General features: G+C 40.2%; 1 protein-coding gene across 2 annotated transcripts in view; it reads right to left on the bottom strand.

Moving 5' to 3' along the window:
- Positions 1-911: 911 nt before the first annotated feature.
- Positions 912-15,296, bottom strand: part of DDX25 (DEAD (Asp-Glu-Ala-Asp) box helicase 25) — a 45,520-nt gene continuing 31,135 nt past the window's right edge. For both annotated transcript variants that reach the window (XM_006874569.1, XM_006874570.1), the window contains 4 exons: positions 9,582-9,819; positions 6,402-6,564; positions 3,369-3,557; positions 912-973 (listed from right to left, as the gene is read on the bottom strand). In XM_006874569.1, the coding sequence (XP_006874631.1) occupies positions 912-973; positions 3,369-3,557; positions 6,402-6,564; positions 9,582-9,819 (652 nt within the window). The remainder of the gene's footprint in view (positions 974-3,368; positions 3,558-6,401; positions 6,565-9,581; positions 9,820-15,296) is intronic.

Here is a 15,296-nt window from a genome sequence, read left to right as displayed (position 1 = left end):
ATGAATGCAACACCATTCCTCTTCAATTTGTCATTCCTGGCATAGTAAACCATGTGGTTGTCAGATTCAAAATGGTCAATATCAGCCCATTTTAGTTCTCTAATGCCTAAGATACAGATGTTTATACGTTTCATTTCATTTTTAACAATTCCAATTTTCCTAGATTCATACTTCATACATTCCATGTTCCGATTATTAATGGATGTTTACAGCTGTTTCTCTTTGAGTTACATTCTTTTGTTGTTGCTAAGTGGTGTGGAGTTGGTTCCAACCCATAGCGACCCTGTCCAGGGTTTTCGAGATGCAGCCGCAGACTTGGCAGTTCAACTGGCTGTGCAGTCTGGTACATTAGCCCACAGCACCACACCAGGACTCCTGAGTTACATTCTTATACCAGCTCAAATTCCCAAAACAGTAAGGTTCTACCGCCATCTTGTGGCTCTGTTAGATATTCACAAGAGGTATGATCTCTTAATTGTTTCTAAATTCCTACTCATAGCAACTCTGTATAGGGTTTTCAAGAAATGTATGGTGGGTTTGAAACACCGAACTTACACTTAGCAGTGCCACACCTGGGCCACCTACTCAGATTGTATAAATAAACTAAATGCCCAAACACTTCAGTAGTTCATGTAAAGATGCTTATCTTAAAAAATATTTGAAATAAGAAACAATACTGCTTTTTTATTCAAAAGGACTATAAGTTCTATAATTAAACTTCAAAAATACCTTGGGTCTTCAAACTAAGACTACCACAACATTTATTTTGCCAGAGGTGACAGTTTTATGTTCAAAAAGGCTCAACACATACATATACATACACACACACACACACATATACACAAAGCCCCTTTGGTTTTTCACATTTTCCACATAAACTAGGATAAGTCACAAATGATAAAGTTCTTTCTTCAATATTCAATCTTTTCGATTTCATCCATGTCTTCAGGATCAAGTTGCTTAATACTGCTATCTGAAAGAATAAAAGACAATGGGCTAGTCTTATCTCAGGACCTAAATAGAAAGTCAGTCCATTCAACTGTAAATTTCTGAAGATAGTTGACAACTTTGAAAATATTATTTCTGTGACACCTTGAGAATCCTTGCGACAGGAATGCAGTCTAGATTAGGTAAGGGAGGGATGGCACTAAAATAACTGAGCACCACTAACTAAAACAACATCATTTGTGCCACACAATGGGATTTACATACTCTGGGGTAGAAAAGGGTTGGGCAAAAGGGAGGAGCCTGGGAAGGGACCTGGCTGAGTAAGAGGAGTGGCCAGGGAGTGGGGGAGGGCTGGAGGAGGACTAAATCTTCACTGGGATTACTTCCTAATAGGTTGGTTGGTAGGTAATTCTCAAAGTAACCTATCAAAACTTATATGGACTGTACCAGATGGAGTATAATTGCCCCATGAGGTTTCCAAGGCTGTGGGTCTTTACAGGAGTAAGCAGCCTCATCTTTCTCCTGTGGGGTACGTGGTGGGTTTGAACTGCTGACCTTGTGGTTAGCAGACAAATGCTTAACCCATTGTGACACCAGGACTTCTCCCACAGTAACAGCAGGACACCTCTGACAATTACCCTAAAACGGGGTGTTTAACCTATAGTCCCTGAACCAGTCTGCAAACCTTTAAAAACTCTCTCTCCAACTGCATATGTGGGTCTTCAAAAAGTTTGTGGGACAATTCCAGTTATCTTTTAATTCCATTTTCCACAACTTTTTTAAAGCACCCATGTACATGTCTGTGCAATTACCTGGGAAAAGTGTCCAAACTTTCAACACAGGTTAAGTTCTACTGTAAAATCAGGGATCTGTTGAAGACATTCATGTGTTCCTCTTCCCCTGCTTCCTGGTTATGTCTGCAGCTCTTGGGACCTCCGTCCCCCTACACACTTTGAGAAGTGGACATCTCAGGGTACGGGACTCTTCAGAGTTGTAAAAGTATAGTCTGCCAATCCCAAGGCCCTGGCAGGTCATCAATCAGAGACTGCCAGAGACTGCCTTGTTCAGTCGGGAGGCAGCAGATAGCTTGAGAATTCAGGATTGTGCTGCATGAATTGTGCTAATGGCACTGACGCAACAGGAAGGGAAAATGTAAGAGGACCCTGGAGCCAGAATGCAGTCTCAAAATATTTCATTGCTTTTTCTAGGATAGTCCTATGCCCTTTAAATGGAACAGGTCAAGGAGAAGGTGACATAGTGTGTGTACTGTATACTGTATGTAGTGCATGAAAGCATTTCCTCCTATCTTTACCTGCACACAGGGAATACCATGCTGACTTACCACTCTGTGCCTTCTCTTCTTTTATTCTTTCTGCCTGAAATGACCTAATCCTGCTAGAGAACTGTTACTCAATCAAGCAAGGCATAAATGGAACATCATTTCCCCTGTGAAGACTTTCCCAACATCAAGGTGTCACAGTTCGTAAGTACTCTGCACACAGGTTTACACAGACGGTTAGTCAGTAGAGTCAGCCTCTACTCCTTCGTTAGATTTTGTGTACCTTAAAAGTGATAGCTTAGTTTTCTTTGAGAACACAGTGCAGTATGAAAGCAAAATGAATGCTGAATGGATGAACCGACACACCTAACAGAACTTCATTCCCAGAAAAACAGTAATGTGTGAAAGCACAATAGTACCATCTATCATCAGTTAGTTCCTAAGCTTGTTCTTTGGCAACCATCCTTGGTGGTGGTGTGCCATGGAGTCAGTTCCAACTCACAGCAACCCTGTATAGGGTTTCTAAGGATGCAAATCTTTACGGGAGCAGAAAGCCTCATATTTCTCCCGTGGAACTGATGGTAGTTTTGAACTGCTGACTGTTGAGAGTAGCAGCCTGACTTGTAACTACTATGCTACTAAAACTTCTTAACCTTGTCACTAGAAGGCTAAGGTTCAGATGCCTCAGAACTTTCAAAATGCTTCTAGGGAAGGCTGTTAGGTTCAGAGGGATAATCAAATAAGAAATGCTGGCAGTAAATTATCTATAAAGGTTACATAGCTTTAAAGTGGTGGAACAGGAACTAAAAACCTAGTTTTGATTTCAAAGCCCAGGTCCTTTCTATAACATACGAAAAGACTTATCTACCTAGGGTAGTTTCTTATAGGACATGAAATCTTCAGATCACAGGATGAGATATAACATATACGTCTGAGCTCACACGGATGCCATTTGATTTAACACCAAGTAAGAATTATTTCATTAGCTATCTCATGAAGAACTCAGTTGTCAGAATGAAACATCACCTGCTGTGGCCTCCAGAGAACCACACACCTCTGTACATCTGCTCCACAATCCACATCACCACCTTGCCAGCATAAGCAGGTCTACACTTTATACTGTGGAGGTTGTGCTACTTACTGAAGTGATCCTGGATTTTCATCAGCAGGGGCAACTTATCCACTTCAATCATGTTAAAGGCAAGGCCTTTCTTCCCAAAACGTCCAGTTCGCCCTATGCGGTGGAGGTAAGTCTCATAGTTTGGCTCCTCTGTTTGGTTTACAGGAAGGTCAAAGTTTACAACAATCGTGACTTGCTTCACATCAATCCCTAAAAGAGGAAAAAGACTGTTGGGTCCTGGAACTTTCTTCTAAAGACATAGATACTCAAGAACCACATTTACCAGGGGAATTCTCACTTTGTAACACAGATAATTGATCAATTTATAAATCAAACCAAGCTTTGCATAATTGAAATAAGCACTTTGGTCAGGTAGTTTGCTTGCACAGTTTGTTTATGGTATTGTTTAAGACTGCTGTTGTTGTTAAGTGTCATCAAATTGATTCCAACTTATAATGACCCTGTATAGGGTTTCTGAAGCCGTAAATCTTTGCAGGAGCAGAAAGCCTCATCTTTCTCCTGTGGAGTGTGGCTGGTGGGCTCAAATCACCAACCCTGTGGTTAGCAGACCCATTATCATCCTACAGAGCCACATGCTCCCCATAAGAGTGTTGGCAAAGGCTAATTCTAGAAAATTTTATATATGCACAAAGGGTATTTGGTAGGGGGAGGGGGAAGCTGTGAGTGTGGGGTGCATGTATCTGTGTTCTCAACAAGTCCATGGAGCCACCTCTCTGATCTTGCTATGCTAAGTCCACAGCATTCAGCCTTAATCTTCTGCAGTCTTATCCATCACAGCATTCCAGTTTAGCTTGCTCCAGTGCCATTGTTCTAAACCACTGTTATCATTTACCTCAACTGTTACAATTTACAGACTGGCTTCTCCATCTCTTCCCATTCCTTTAATCTCTCTTATGACAGTTACCACAGCAACATTCAGAGCACTTGAGTTCGGTACATAACTGTCCAAATTGTATGGGATAAAATGCAAACCATTCAAGACCTTTAACCACCTAAAATATTCATCTCCTAACCCACAAATTGATCATTCCAGTCATTAGGTCTTGTTATTTCACAAACATACTGTAAATTCTCATGCAACTAAATTACTCTCTTTCCTACAAAACCTTTCAAATCTAAGGTTGCCTAGGAAGACTTCTTTGATTCCCAGTAACTTTCTTCCCCCTTATTAAAAAGCCAACTGGGTCACAATCCTAGTCCTCCTTGATTGTGCCTCGACTCTTAAGTTCCTTGTGCCCTCTTTGGTCCAGGGTATAGAGATGTGCTGTCCAAGATATCAACCACTAGGCTCATGGGGCTGTCTAAATTAAAATGCTCAGTTCCTCAGTTATACTAACATATTCCCAGTGGTACATTTATCTAGTGGTTACCAATTGCACAGGTCAGAATAGAACATCTCCATCACTGTAGAAAGTTCTATTGGACAGTGTTAGTCTAGAGAGTCAAGAGTCTAGGTGACTCCTGAGAGGCAAGTGCCTATCCTTTTTCAGGCCACTTTTGCACTCACTGTTAGCACGACAAGTTCTCAGTTCTAGCTGCTGAATTAAGAATTAATGGTTGGACTATGGTATCTAGGCAAGAGTATAGGAAGGTTGGAAAATGTGAAAAGGCCCGTCTCTAAAAAAATAAAAAAAACAAAACCCCAAGGGTTTTCTCTCAGAAATCAAAAGCTTTAAAATAAAAAAGCATCTCAGAAATGTTTGACATCATTAGTAACTAAGGAGATGCAAATTATAACAATAAGATGCCACTACATACCACTATGTAAAGGAGCTCTGGTTGCGCAGTGGTTATGAACTGGACTGCGAACCGCAAGGTCAGCAGTTCGAAACTACCAGCTGTTTCGTGGGAGAAAGATGAGGCTTTCTGCTCCTGTAAAGATTTATAGCCTCGGAAACCCTGTACAGAGTCACTATGAGTCGGAACCAACTCCACGGCACATAACAACAACAACAACATACCACTATGGAATACTCGTGTGGCACTGTGGGTTCATGTGCTGGACTGCAAAGTCTGTTTGAACTGCAAGTTCAGCGGTTCGAGCTCACCAGCTGCTCCTCAGAAACCTTATACAAGGATTGCTATGGGTCAGAACTGACAAAATGGCACTTAACAACAACAACACACCACTATAACATCTAAAATTAAAAAACATTTAACAATACCAATTACTGAGATGCAAAACAACTAGAATTCTCTCACATTGGTGACAGGAAAGTAAACAGTGTAGCCACTTTGGAAAACAACTTGGCAGTTTCTTAGAACATTAGCATACACTTACCATCCCACCCACCTCTACTGAGCTGATTCTGATTCATAGAGATCCTATAGGATGGGGTATAACTGCTGCACAGGGTTTCCAAGATTGTAAATCTTTCTCCCATGGGGTGGCTGTGTGGGTTTGAACCAGAACCTTGAGATTTACCCGAGAGAAGTGAAAACCTATTTCTACACAGAAACCTATACATTATATGTTTCTTATGGCTTTATTCTAAAGAGCCCCAAACTGGAAACAATGCAAATGCCCATCAAATGGTGAATGAACGAATAAATTGTACAACCATTCAACAAGATACTAACTCAACAGTAAAAAGGAATATACTGATTGATATATGTAACAATACTGATGAATCTCAATACTGGAATAATAAATCCGTCTTAAAATACTACCTACCATATGATTTAATTTATATGACATTCTGGAAGATAAACTACAGACACAGAAAACAGATCAGTAGCTGCCAGGGCCAAGTGGAGGGAGGAGGGCAGTGACTGCAATGGAGCACAAGTAAGTGATTTGGGGAGGTAGAAATGTTCTGTATTGTGATTACAGTGATGGTTACATGATCTATATATTTATCCAAACTCATTAAACTATATACTCAGAAGGAGTGAATTTCATCATATATATGAGGTGAGATTCAAAAACTTTTTGGAAAAATTCCATTATCTTTCAATCCCATTTTCCACAAAATTTTTGAAGCTCCCTTATGAATTATACCTCAATAAACCTGACTTTAAATACACACACACCCCGAGCACAGACATTGGTGGTTATAAGAACTTTCTCTTTTCCATCACGAAATCTTTGAATGATGGATGCGCGCTGGTCCACAGTCAGCTCCCCACTTAACAAAGACACTTCGTGTCCATCTTGCATCATCTCCACAGTCAACCACTTGGCATTTCGGCGAGTCTATGAGAAAAAACAAAGCCCACTCAACATTTCAAGTTAAAGCCAATGGGTTATGTTGGCAGGTGGTCCTGACTGCAGAGTGGGATTGAGCGAGTAGGGGAGACTGTGAAGGACTGTTTGCATCACCACTGCCTGAGTTCCTGAGGAACCCTGGAATACATGGCACGGGCATCTCCCTCCACTGTGCTTTTAAGGGACACATTCTGTCAACCTGTGGGGAGTTTGGGCTTCCTCAGTGTTGATACGACGATAACCAAGACATTCTACCTTGTATGGGGCTATAAAACTCTCAGAGTGCTGCTGATGTGCCAGGCATCTTGTTAAAACCTTTACATGCACTACAGTTATTTGCTTTTCAAAAGAATTTAATGAAGTAGCTACCTAATTTCATTTAAAAAATAATTCAAAAAACTTCAAAGCTTAAAGGAATACCTAGAAATATAACCACAGAAAGTCTGTAAGTCCATCTTCTGCCTATATAACTCATTGGAATACCTAAAATGGGGCTTCAACTTGCCCAGTGAAGGAGGCTTCCTGTGGAGCCTCTGCATTGCATAAGACCATAGGTGGAATCCTGAACTCCATCCAGAATCTTCTGGCGTGGTGAATTTCCACTTGAAAGGACAAGCAGACCAGCCTGGAGAGGCTAGAAGAACAGAAGATACTTATTGAAAGAAAGACCGACAGGAAAAATACAAAACAATATAGGCAGTCCAAATGACTACTACAAGAACAAGCAAGTTGCACACCCAAGAGATATCAAGGCAAGCGATCGGGTCCCCTCAGGGCAAACCCCCTTCCAAGACTAAGACTCAGTGGGAATACACGAGCAGACGTGCTCTGACTGGTGACCATGTTGGTCACCAATAAGGGGAAGTGAGGGAAAAACAGCAATAAAGCTGTGAGCTAAGTCCTACCACATTCAATAGACTCCTGGTGAACCCGGGTGGAAACCTGGTTGGCCAGCAGTATGGCAAGACCTAGGGACTCCAGGGCCCAGAGTCAGTGACAGAGCCACAGAGGACTAGATTGGAGAGTGAAGCGTCCAGCTAATAAGAAGAGAGGGCATATGCATAAGAACACCCACACTTGCAGATAATACGCACTTGAACTGGTTTCAATGACTTGATGATCAGAGCTCAACTAGAAGAAGAAAGAAGAGGAAAAAAAAGAGTAATCTGATACAATTTGATGAACTTGACCTACACCTATGGATACAGTAGCTCAAAAGAGGGAACAAATCTTTACAGCGAGGATCATTCTCACCCCCTCCTTACACAGAGTAGACAGTGATGGGCAATTTGGACACTGGCTACCCAAAATAAGGAGACTACAAAGGGAAGAAGTGACTGGCTTACAAGCTTTCAAGAGGGAGCCTAGGTCCAGAGGGCGTAGAATCTCCACTTTGTAGTATCCAATCTGTCTGGGTAGAACTGATGAAAGGAGATGTGGATAGCACTCATGTGGTACAGTAGTGAATAATTACTATCAGGACTGACTATGAGGGTTGGAAATGTAAAAGTAGATGTTTTGTAGCAAGAGGAGGGGAGTGGTTGACTTTGCAGTCCAGGACCAAGAAGAGAGAAGAGCAGAGTGTGGGACCCTACCCAGAGAAACAATGACGTCAGAGATGGAGGCAGACAATGATGTAGACAGATGGAGTGGCTAAGAACTCTAGACCCTAAGAGGGAGAGTGGCTGTGTGCTGACAACCAGGGGGCAGGCTTGCAGGGTATACCTTTTGGTTGGTTGATGATGTATGGAAAGGATTGTAACCATGGAAATTTAATGATATATGACAGGATAAATGTAAAGCTAATGTTCTTCCATGTACACTAGCACAAAATTCACAATAAAACATTAAAAAACAGAAACAAAACCCTCAAAGCTTAAAAACGTTAGTAACTTGCCCAAGTTCCAGCTGAGCTTCTTTTAGTCTATAAATACATTTTCAGTGCTTTCCACTTGTCAGGTAGATGCTGTTTTAGTGCAAGGGGTACAGAAGTGAGTAAAGTACATGAGATCCTGTTCTCATGGACCTGAGAGTGTTCATGTGAAAGTAAGAAAATAAAACAAATACGTGAACATGAAAAATATCAGAAATAAATTGTATACAGAAAATAAAGAGAGTGATAGTGAGTACTTGACTGGCTACTTTCCGCATAGTAAGTTAAGAGTAGGTGGTGGTGATGGTTGTGTCTGTGGAATCAGTTCCTCCTCATAGTGACTATGTATAGTATAGGATTTCCGAGGCTGTAAATCTTTACAGGAGCAGAAAGCCTTGTCTTTCTCCCACAGAACAGCTGGTGGATTTAACTGCTGACTTTGCGGTTGAAGCTCAATGTGTAACTCATTACACCACAAGAACTCCTAGTAGTTATGAGTAGAAGAGAACATAATTAACCTGGTAAAGGATATCCATAAATAAACCCTATGATAAAATCAGCATATGATCTGTTTTAAACCTAATGACTTTTGAGAAATAAAAAAGAGCAATCAGACAGAGAGAGAAGAAAGTACAAATGCGGGACACACAGAGTCACATGGTGATCTCCAAGAACTAGAGTAGCTAAAATAATGATACCCTCAGAGCAATTAAAAGAGCCTTCTCCTTGGGCCAGTGCCCTGAAATCAGATGTCTAGCTTCCTGAACTAGGAGAAAGTAAATTTCTGTTTATAAAACCACTCACTTGTCATATTTCTGTTACAATAGCACTAGGAGATTAGGACATAGTTCCTCAAAGTAATGATTAAGACAAGGATACTCACTACTGAACATACAGCACTGAACCTAGAGCAGTATTACACTGAATATCTAATACTGAACTTACTATTCCATTACTTAATCTTTCTGAGTTGCACCCATAAAATAGATAAACCCTATTCAGAGCTTTTCTGAAGATAAATTAGATAGCAAACAAAATATGCTGAACTATAGTCACTTATTACTATTAAGGTTTCCCTACTTCTGCCTGTAGGTAACCTAGCATGATGGAGACAAAGTTCAACACAGTTTACCTGGCAGAAGATGATGGCTTGGCCAATGGTGATGCCTCCATAAATGTTGCATAGGGCTTGGTATTTGTCTTTCCTGTCCTCACACAACACATAATACTGTCGAATGTTGTTCAGTGTCAACTCCTCTTTGCGCAACTTGATGACATTAGGGTCAGGAATAATCCGTTCAGCAAACTGCCACACAGAGTCCTCAAAGGTTGCTGAGAAGAGGAGCATCTGGCATTCAGAGGGCAAAGCTCTGTGAGAAAGAAGGGAAGAATGTCATTATTCAACTGTGACCTCCATCACTCCTTTTGGAAGCAGCCCTGAGCATGCCAGTGCCCATGCCAGCAGCTCTACAGGACAACCTGAGAGAGCTGCACCACCAGGCAAGATCCATGTGCCCTGCCTTTCCTTACCAGCAAGAGTTTGTAAAAATATGTAAACTAAATGTGGACTCAAGAGTGAAGTTTAGATATCCATTGTGGAGACACTTGAGGCTTTTCTTGTCAATTTTCTCTGTATGAAAAAGTAGTCATAGAGCTAAGAGTGCTACCTGGGATACTCCTCATGGTCAAAATCTCACAGATAAGGAAAAGGAAAGCAGACACTAGCCACTTGATAGACAGTGCCTTAAATTTTGGGAGGGAAAGAACAACAGATACTATTAACTTTATTGGCAATAAGAAGAGCTGTGCATAAATAAAGTCTGCAACAAAAAGGGAAAATACAGTAAGATATACACTGAGCCTATGATGAAAAACAGGGCTGACTTATAAGAAGTTCAAAAACTGCTACATCTGGGGGAATTCTGGGAAGGTGACAGTGTAAACAGACCATCATTCAAACCCTCCCCACAAATAAGAAATGTATCAAGTGTTCAGCCCTGATGGACTCTGAATTAAGGAGCAAAGGACAACAGCAGGGGATGGCATGTGGGCAAGAATCATTAAGTCAATGATGCATTGCAGGAAAATCCAATATGGTGGATTGGCGGGTACACTATACAGAGTACAACACTCAAGAAAAAAAGTACAATGAATATGGATGAAAATCCTAAAACCCAGAGCTCTGAATGCAAGGATAAAGTAGTAGATCAAATACCAATGAGAAGAAGAGACTGAAGGAAACGCTGGTAAACTGCAAATTGTACAACACAGCCATATTAAATTATTGAACGCAGTGTTCCAATTGGAGCAGAAATCAAATAACCAGCTCCACTTGCGTAGGCCTGCACCAGAGAGGTGTGACCTCATCCTTTACTTTGTACAACCTCCCATGACTGGAAAGGCAGTCTCCCCAGTTCCACCCACTTCACATTCAGTGCTGTGTTAAAATTTTTTTTCACCTTTCTTCTTAGTTCTTCTCTTTTTTCTCCTTCTTCTTCCCTTGCTCCCCTTTTTTGGGAGCACTTTCACTAGTACCATGCTTTTTGTAAAAAAACAAACAAAAAAACCCACGTTTTTTCCTCCTATTTTTCTCTTTTTTACTTTTCTTATACTCTGTTTTTTTTTTTTTTTTTTTTTTTGATCCCATGAAGTGGATATACACTGTGCCCCTACCCTCACAAGTCAGCATGACCCACTGCTACCCTTTCAACGGATGGTGGTCCATGTCCCCTGGGAGGAGCTGTGTTTCTACTGTAGTTGTGTTTAGCACCAACCATCCCTCCCACAGCCCTCTATTCAGCTGGGTTCAAGAATTCATTGCAATGACCACACACAACTCAGACACCATACTCACAGTTGTGAGGTTTACTAGGGATGTTAACAGGATCAGAAATCTTCAGGGCACAGCTGTTCCAGTTAGCATAGCCTCTCCTCAGCCATACCCACAAGCGCTCTTTGCCCAAACAATGTTACAAAGCTCTTTTTGGGCTGCTAATAAATACCCACAGGATACACTACTCCACCTTGTCTGAAGGCACTCAGCTTTAGTTCTGTGGGTCAGCAAACCCACCATGGATGCACACTGTAAGCAAGCTTCCTGCTCAAAATGACTTAGCTTTACTTGCACTGTGGGCTGGGAAGCCTGCAACACTGTCTCATGTTCTGGCTCTTGGTTCTGATGCTGCTGCTTCTCTACGACTCTTCCGGTGTCATAGCTTTCTGTTCCTGGGGTGAGGAGTTCCAATGTGTGGGGATCTCGGGGTCCATAAAACCCAGTCTATTCTTCACTTTTTTTTTTTTTCAAAAAAATTTAAAAAATGTTTTATTGTGAATTATGTGATACTTTACATGAGAGAACATTAGTTTTACATTAATCTTACAGTATTATCATTTCATTACCATGGATAAAATCACCTCCATGCATTATCAACCAACCAAAGGGTATACTCTTTCAAGTTTGCATCCCAGTCGTCAGCACATAGCCCCTCTCCCTCTAGAGTCTAGGGTTTAGAGTTCTTAGCCGCTCCATCTCTCCATGTCATCATCGTCATCATCGCTGCCTCCATCTCTGGCGTCACTGTTTCTCTGGGTAGGGTCCCGCACCCTGGTCTTCCCCCTTTTGATTTTGTTTGGTTACGTTGTGACATCGCCCATGTGGTTTCTAATGCGTGTTATTTGTGTCTTCTCCCACTTTTCTTTTGTTAGTTTTACCAATGGTCTGTCAATTTTATTAATCCTTTCAAAGAACCAGCATCTTGTCCGGGTGATTCTTTCTATAGTTTTTCTGTTGTCTATCTCATTTACTTCTGTGCTAATCTTTATTATTTCTTTTCTTTTGGTGGTACCAGGTTCCCTCTGTTGGTCTAATTGTTATAGCTGCTGTTTAAAATTGTTAATTTTGGTTCTTTCTTCATGATGTGTGCACTTATAGCACTAAATTGTCCTCTCAGCACCACTTTTTCTGTGTCCCAATGATTTTTGTATTTTGTGTGTACATTCACATTTGTTTCTAGGAACTTTGTTGAGTTCACGCTTAACTTCTTCTACTATCCATTCGCTTTTCAGCAGGGTGTATTCAGTTTCCATGTATTTGACTTTATTTCTTTGGTCTTCCTACTATTGATTTTTAATTTGATAGCATTGTAGTCTGAGATGCTTTGTATTGTTTTGATATTTGTAAATTTATGGAGGTTTACTTTGTGGCCTAACACACGGTCTATTCTGGAGAATGCTCCATGTGCACTGGGAAAGAATATGTATTGTGCTGTTTGTTGGTTTGAATGGTCTGTACATATCTATGAGGTATAGTTGGCTGATTGTGTCGTTTAGTTCTTTTGTATCTTTGTCAAGTTTCTTTCTGGTTGTTCTACCCATGTTTAAAAGCAGTGTATTAAAATCACCCATGATTATTGTATATTCATCTATTTCTTTCTTCAAATCTATTAGAGTTTGCTTTACATATCTTGGAGCTCTTCACTGGGAGCATAGATATTTATTATGGTTATGTCATCTTGTTCAATTCACCCTTTTATTATGATAATGTCCATCCTTATCTATTATGCTAGTTTTTGCCTTAAAGTTTTTTTTTTTTTTTTTTAAATCAGAGCTCAGTACTGCCACTTCTGTTCGCTTTTTAATGCAATTAGCTTGGTATATTTTTTTCCAGCCTTTGACTTTAAATCTGTTTTTGTCTCTGTGTGTTAAGATGGATGTGTCTCTTGCAGTCAGCATACTGAAGGATCTTGTTTTCTTATCCATTCTGCCATCCTTCATCTCTTAACTGGTGCATTTAATCCATTTACAGTCAGTGTAATTATTGATAGGTATGTATTAGTTGCTACCATTATGTGTTTTTGTGTGTGTGTGTGGTGTTGCCACTCTTTGTTCTACATGTCTTCCTGTCCTGAGTTCATGTTTTTTCTGTGTGTTCTTTATTGTGAGTTTCTTCATAGTTTTAATGTTTCCATGCTCTTCTTAGATTCTTATTTTCTTGGTTTGTTGTGAAGTGTTAATTTTCTTTGAGGTTACCTTATAGTCCATTAACTTTTCCCTCCATTTAGTGCAGTCTATTTTATCCTGTAATCGACCTGACCTTGTCACCATCTGGATCTCTGTTCCTACATGTTTACCTTCTTTCACATTGTAATTGTTTTGATCATAGACTGATCTCCGAGATTCTCCTAGTTTGTTCTCATAATTTTGTTCTTTTTTCGACTGTTCCTTATGTCGATTTTGTTCTGGGAGGGGTGCTGCCACGTATGTCAACCTCTGGTTGTTGTCTGTTGTTGTTGGTTCTCAGTCCACAGACCTCCCTTTAGGATGTTTTATAGCACAAGGTTGCTTTGGGGAAAAAATCCCTTAGCTTCTGTTTATCCTGGAATGTTTTGATTACCCCATCGTATTTGATTGATAGCTTTGTTGGATAAAGGATTCTTGGGTGACAGTTTTATGTTTCAGGGTTTTATATATGTCTCACCATTGCCTTCTTGCTTGCATGGTTTCTGCTGAGAGATCCAAGCTTAATATGACTTGATTGCTTTTTATGTAACACTTCTCTTTTCCCTAGCTGCTTTCAGGATTGTCTCCTTATCTTTGATTTTGGAGAGCTTATGTCTCAGTGATTTTCTTTTGAGGTCTATACTTCCTGGGGATCACTGAGCTTCTTGAATGTTTATGTTTTCACTTTTCAGAATGTTAGGGAAAATTTCTTCCAGAAGCTCTTCAACTATTTCCTCTGTAGCTTGTGTGATTCTTCCTGTTCTGGAATGCTGATAATGCTTAAATTATTCCTTTTCATGTTGTCCAACATGAATTTTAGACATTTTTCAAAATTTTTTAACCTTATTTCTGTTTGCTCTTCTATCTTAGTGGTATTGAGGGATTTGTTTTCCAGTTTACTAGTTCTGCCTTCCATCTCTTCTATTCTACTCCTTTGCCCTTTCAGTGTATTGTCTATTTCTGATATTTTATTATTGATCGTTTGGACCTCTTTCTCTAGGCTTTGAATTGTTTCCAGTGCTGTATCTATCTTATTTGATTATTCCTGTAGCACTTTCCTGCCTTCTTCCTTATTTTTCTCAACTCCATTGTAAAGTGTTTAGAAACGTTTTATAATAATTTTTTGGAATTCCTTCTCAGACATTCCCAAGGCCTGCCCTCCTTCCAGAATGTAGTCCAGGTCTACCTCTAGGTCACCTGTCTTAGACATTTTATCTTGTTTCTAAACATGTGCTGGTGTGGTCATCTGCTTTTGATTCTTGGACATATTTAATATTTATCTGTGGTCTTAATACTTACCTGAGTGTGTGTTTTGGCATTTTTTATGCTTTCTGATTGCCTCCAGGTAGATGTAATCAGGATGTGGCCTTCACTTTCACTCTTCTTATTGCTTCACTCAGAGTAACTTTCACAGGTGTTGTCTGCCTCCCTGGTGTATGATAGTTGCTATTGGTTCTTGCCTGGATTTTGGTGTTTTATAGAGTGTGATTGTAGCTTGACTCTATGGCAGCAGTTGCTGTCTCTTTTTGGGTAATATATGGAGACAAAGAGTTCCCCCAAAGGTAAAAGGATGAGCATAAAACAGCAAAAAAAAAAAGAAAAAAAAAAACCCACCAAAACAACAACAACAAAAACTAGATTGGCTACTGTAGTCTATAATCACAGAAAAGGATACTATAGTCTAAAATCACAGGGAAAAAAAATCTGTAGCCTAATATGAGTATCATATTACTCAAGCGAATAAAGTTTTGCTAAAGGTAATACAGAAATGGCTACAATCATACATTGACAGAGAGCTTCCAGAGGTTCAAGCTGGATTCAGAAGAGGCCATGGAACGAGAGATATCAT

The sequence above is a fragment of the Chrysochloris asiatica genome, unplaced genomic scaffold (genome assembly GCF_000296735.1).
Source record: "Chrysochloris asiatica unplaced genomic scaffold, ChrAsi1.0 scaffold00287, whole genome shotgun sequence".
Lineage (NCBI taxonomy): Eukaryota > Metazoa > Chordata > Mammalia > Afrosoricida > Chrysochloridae > Chrysochloris > Chrysochloris asiatica.
This window is presented reverse-complemented; position numbering and strand designations above follow the sequence as displayed.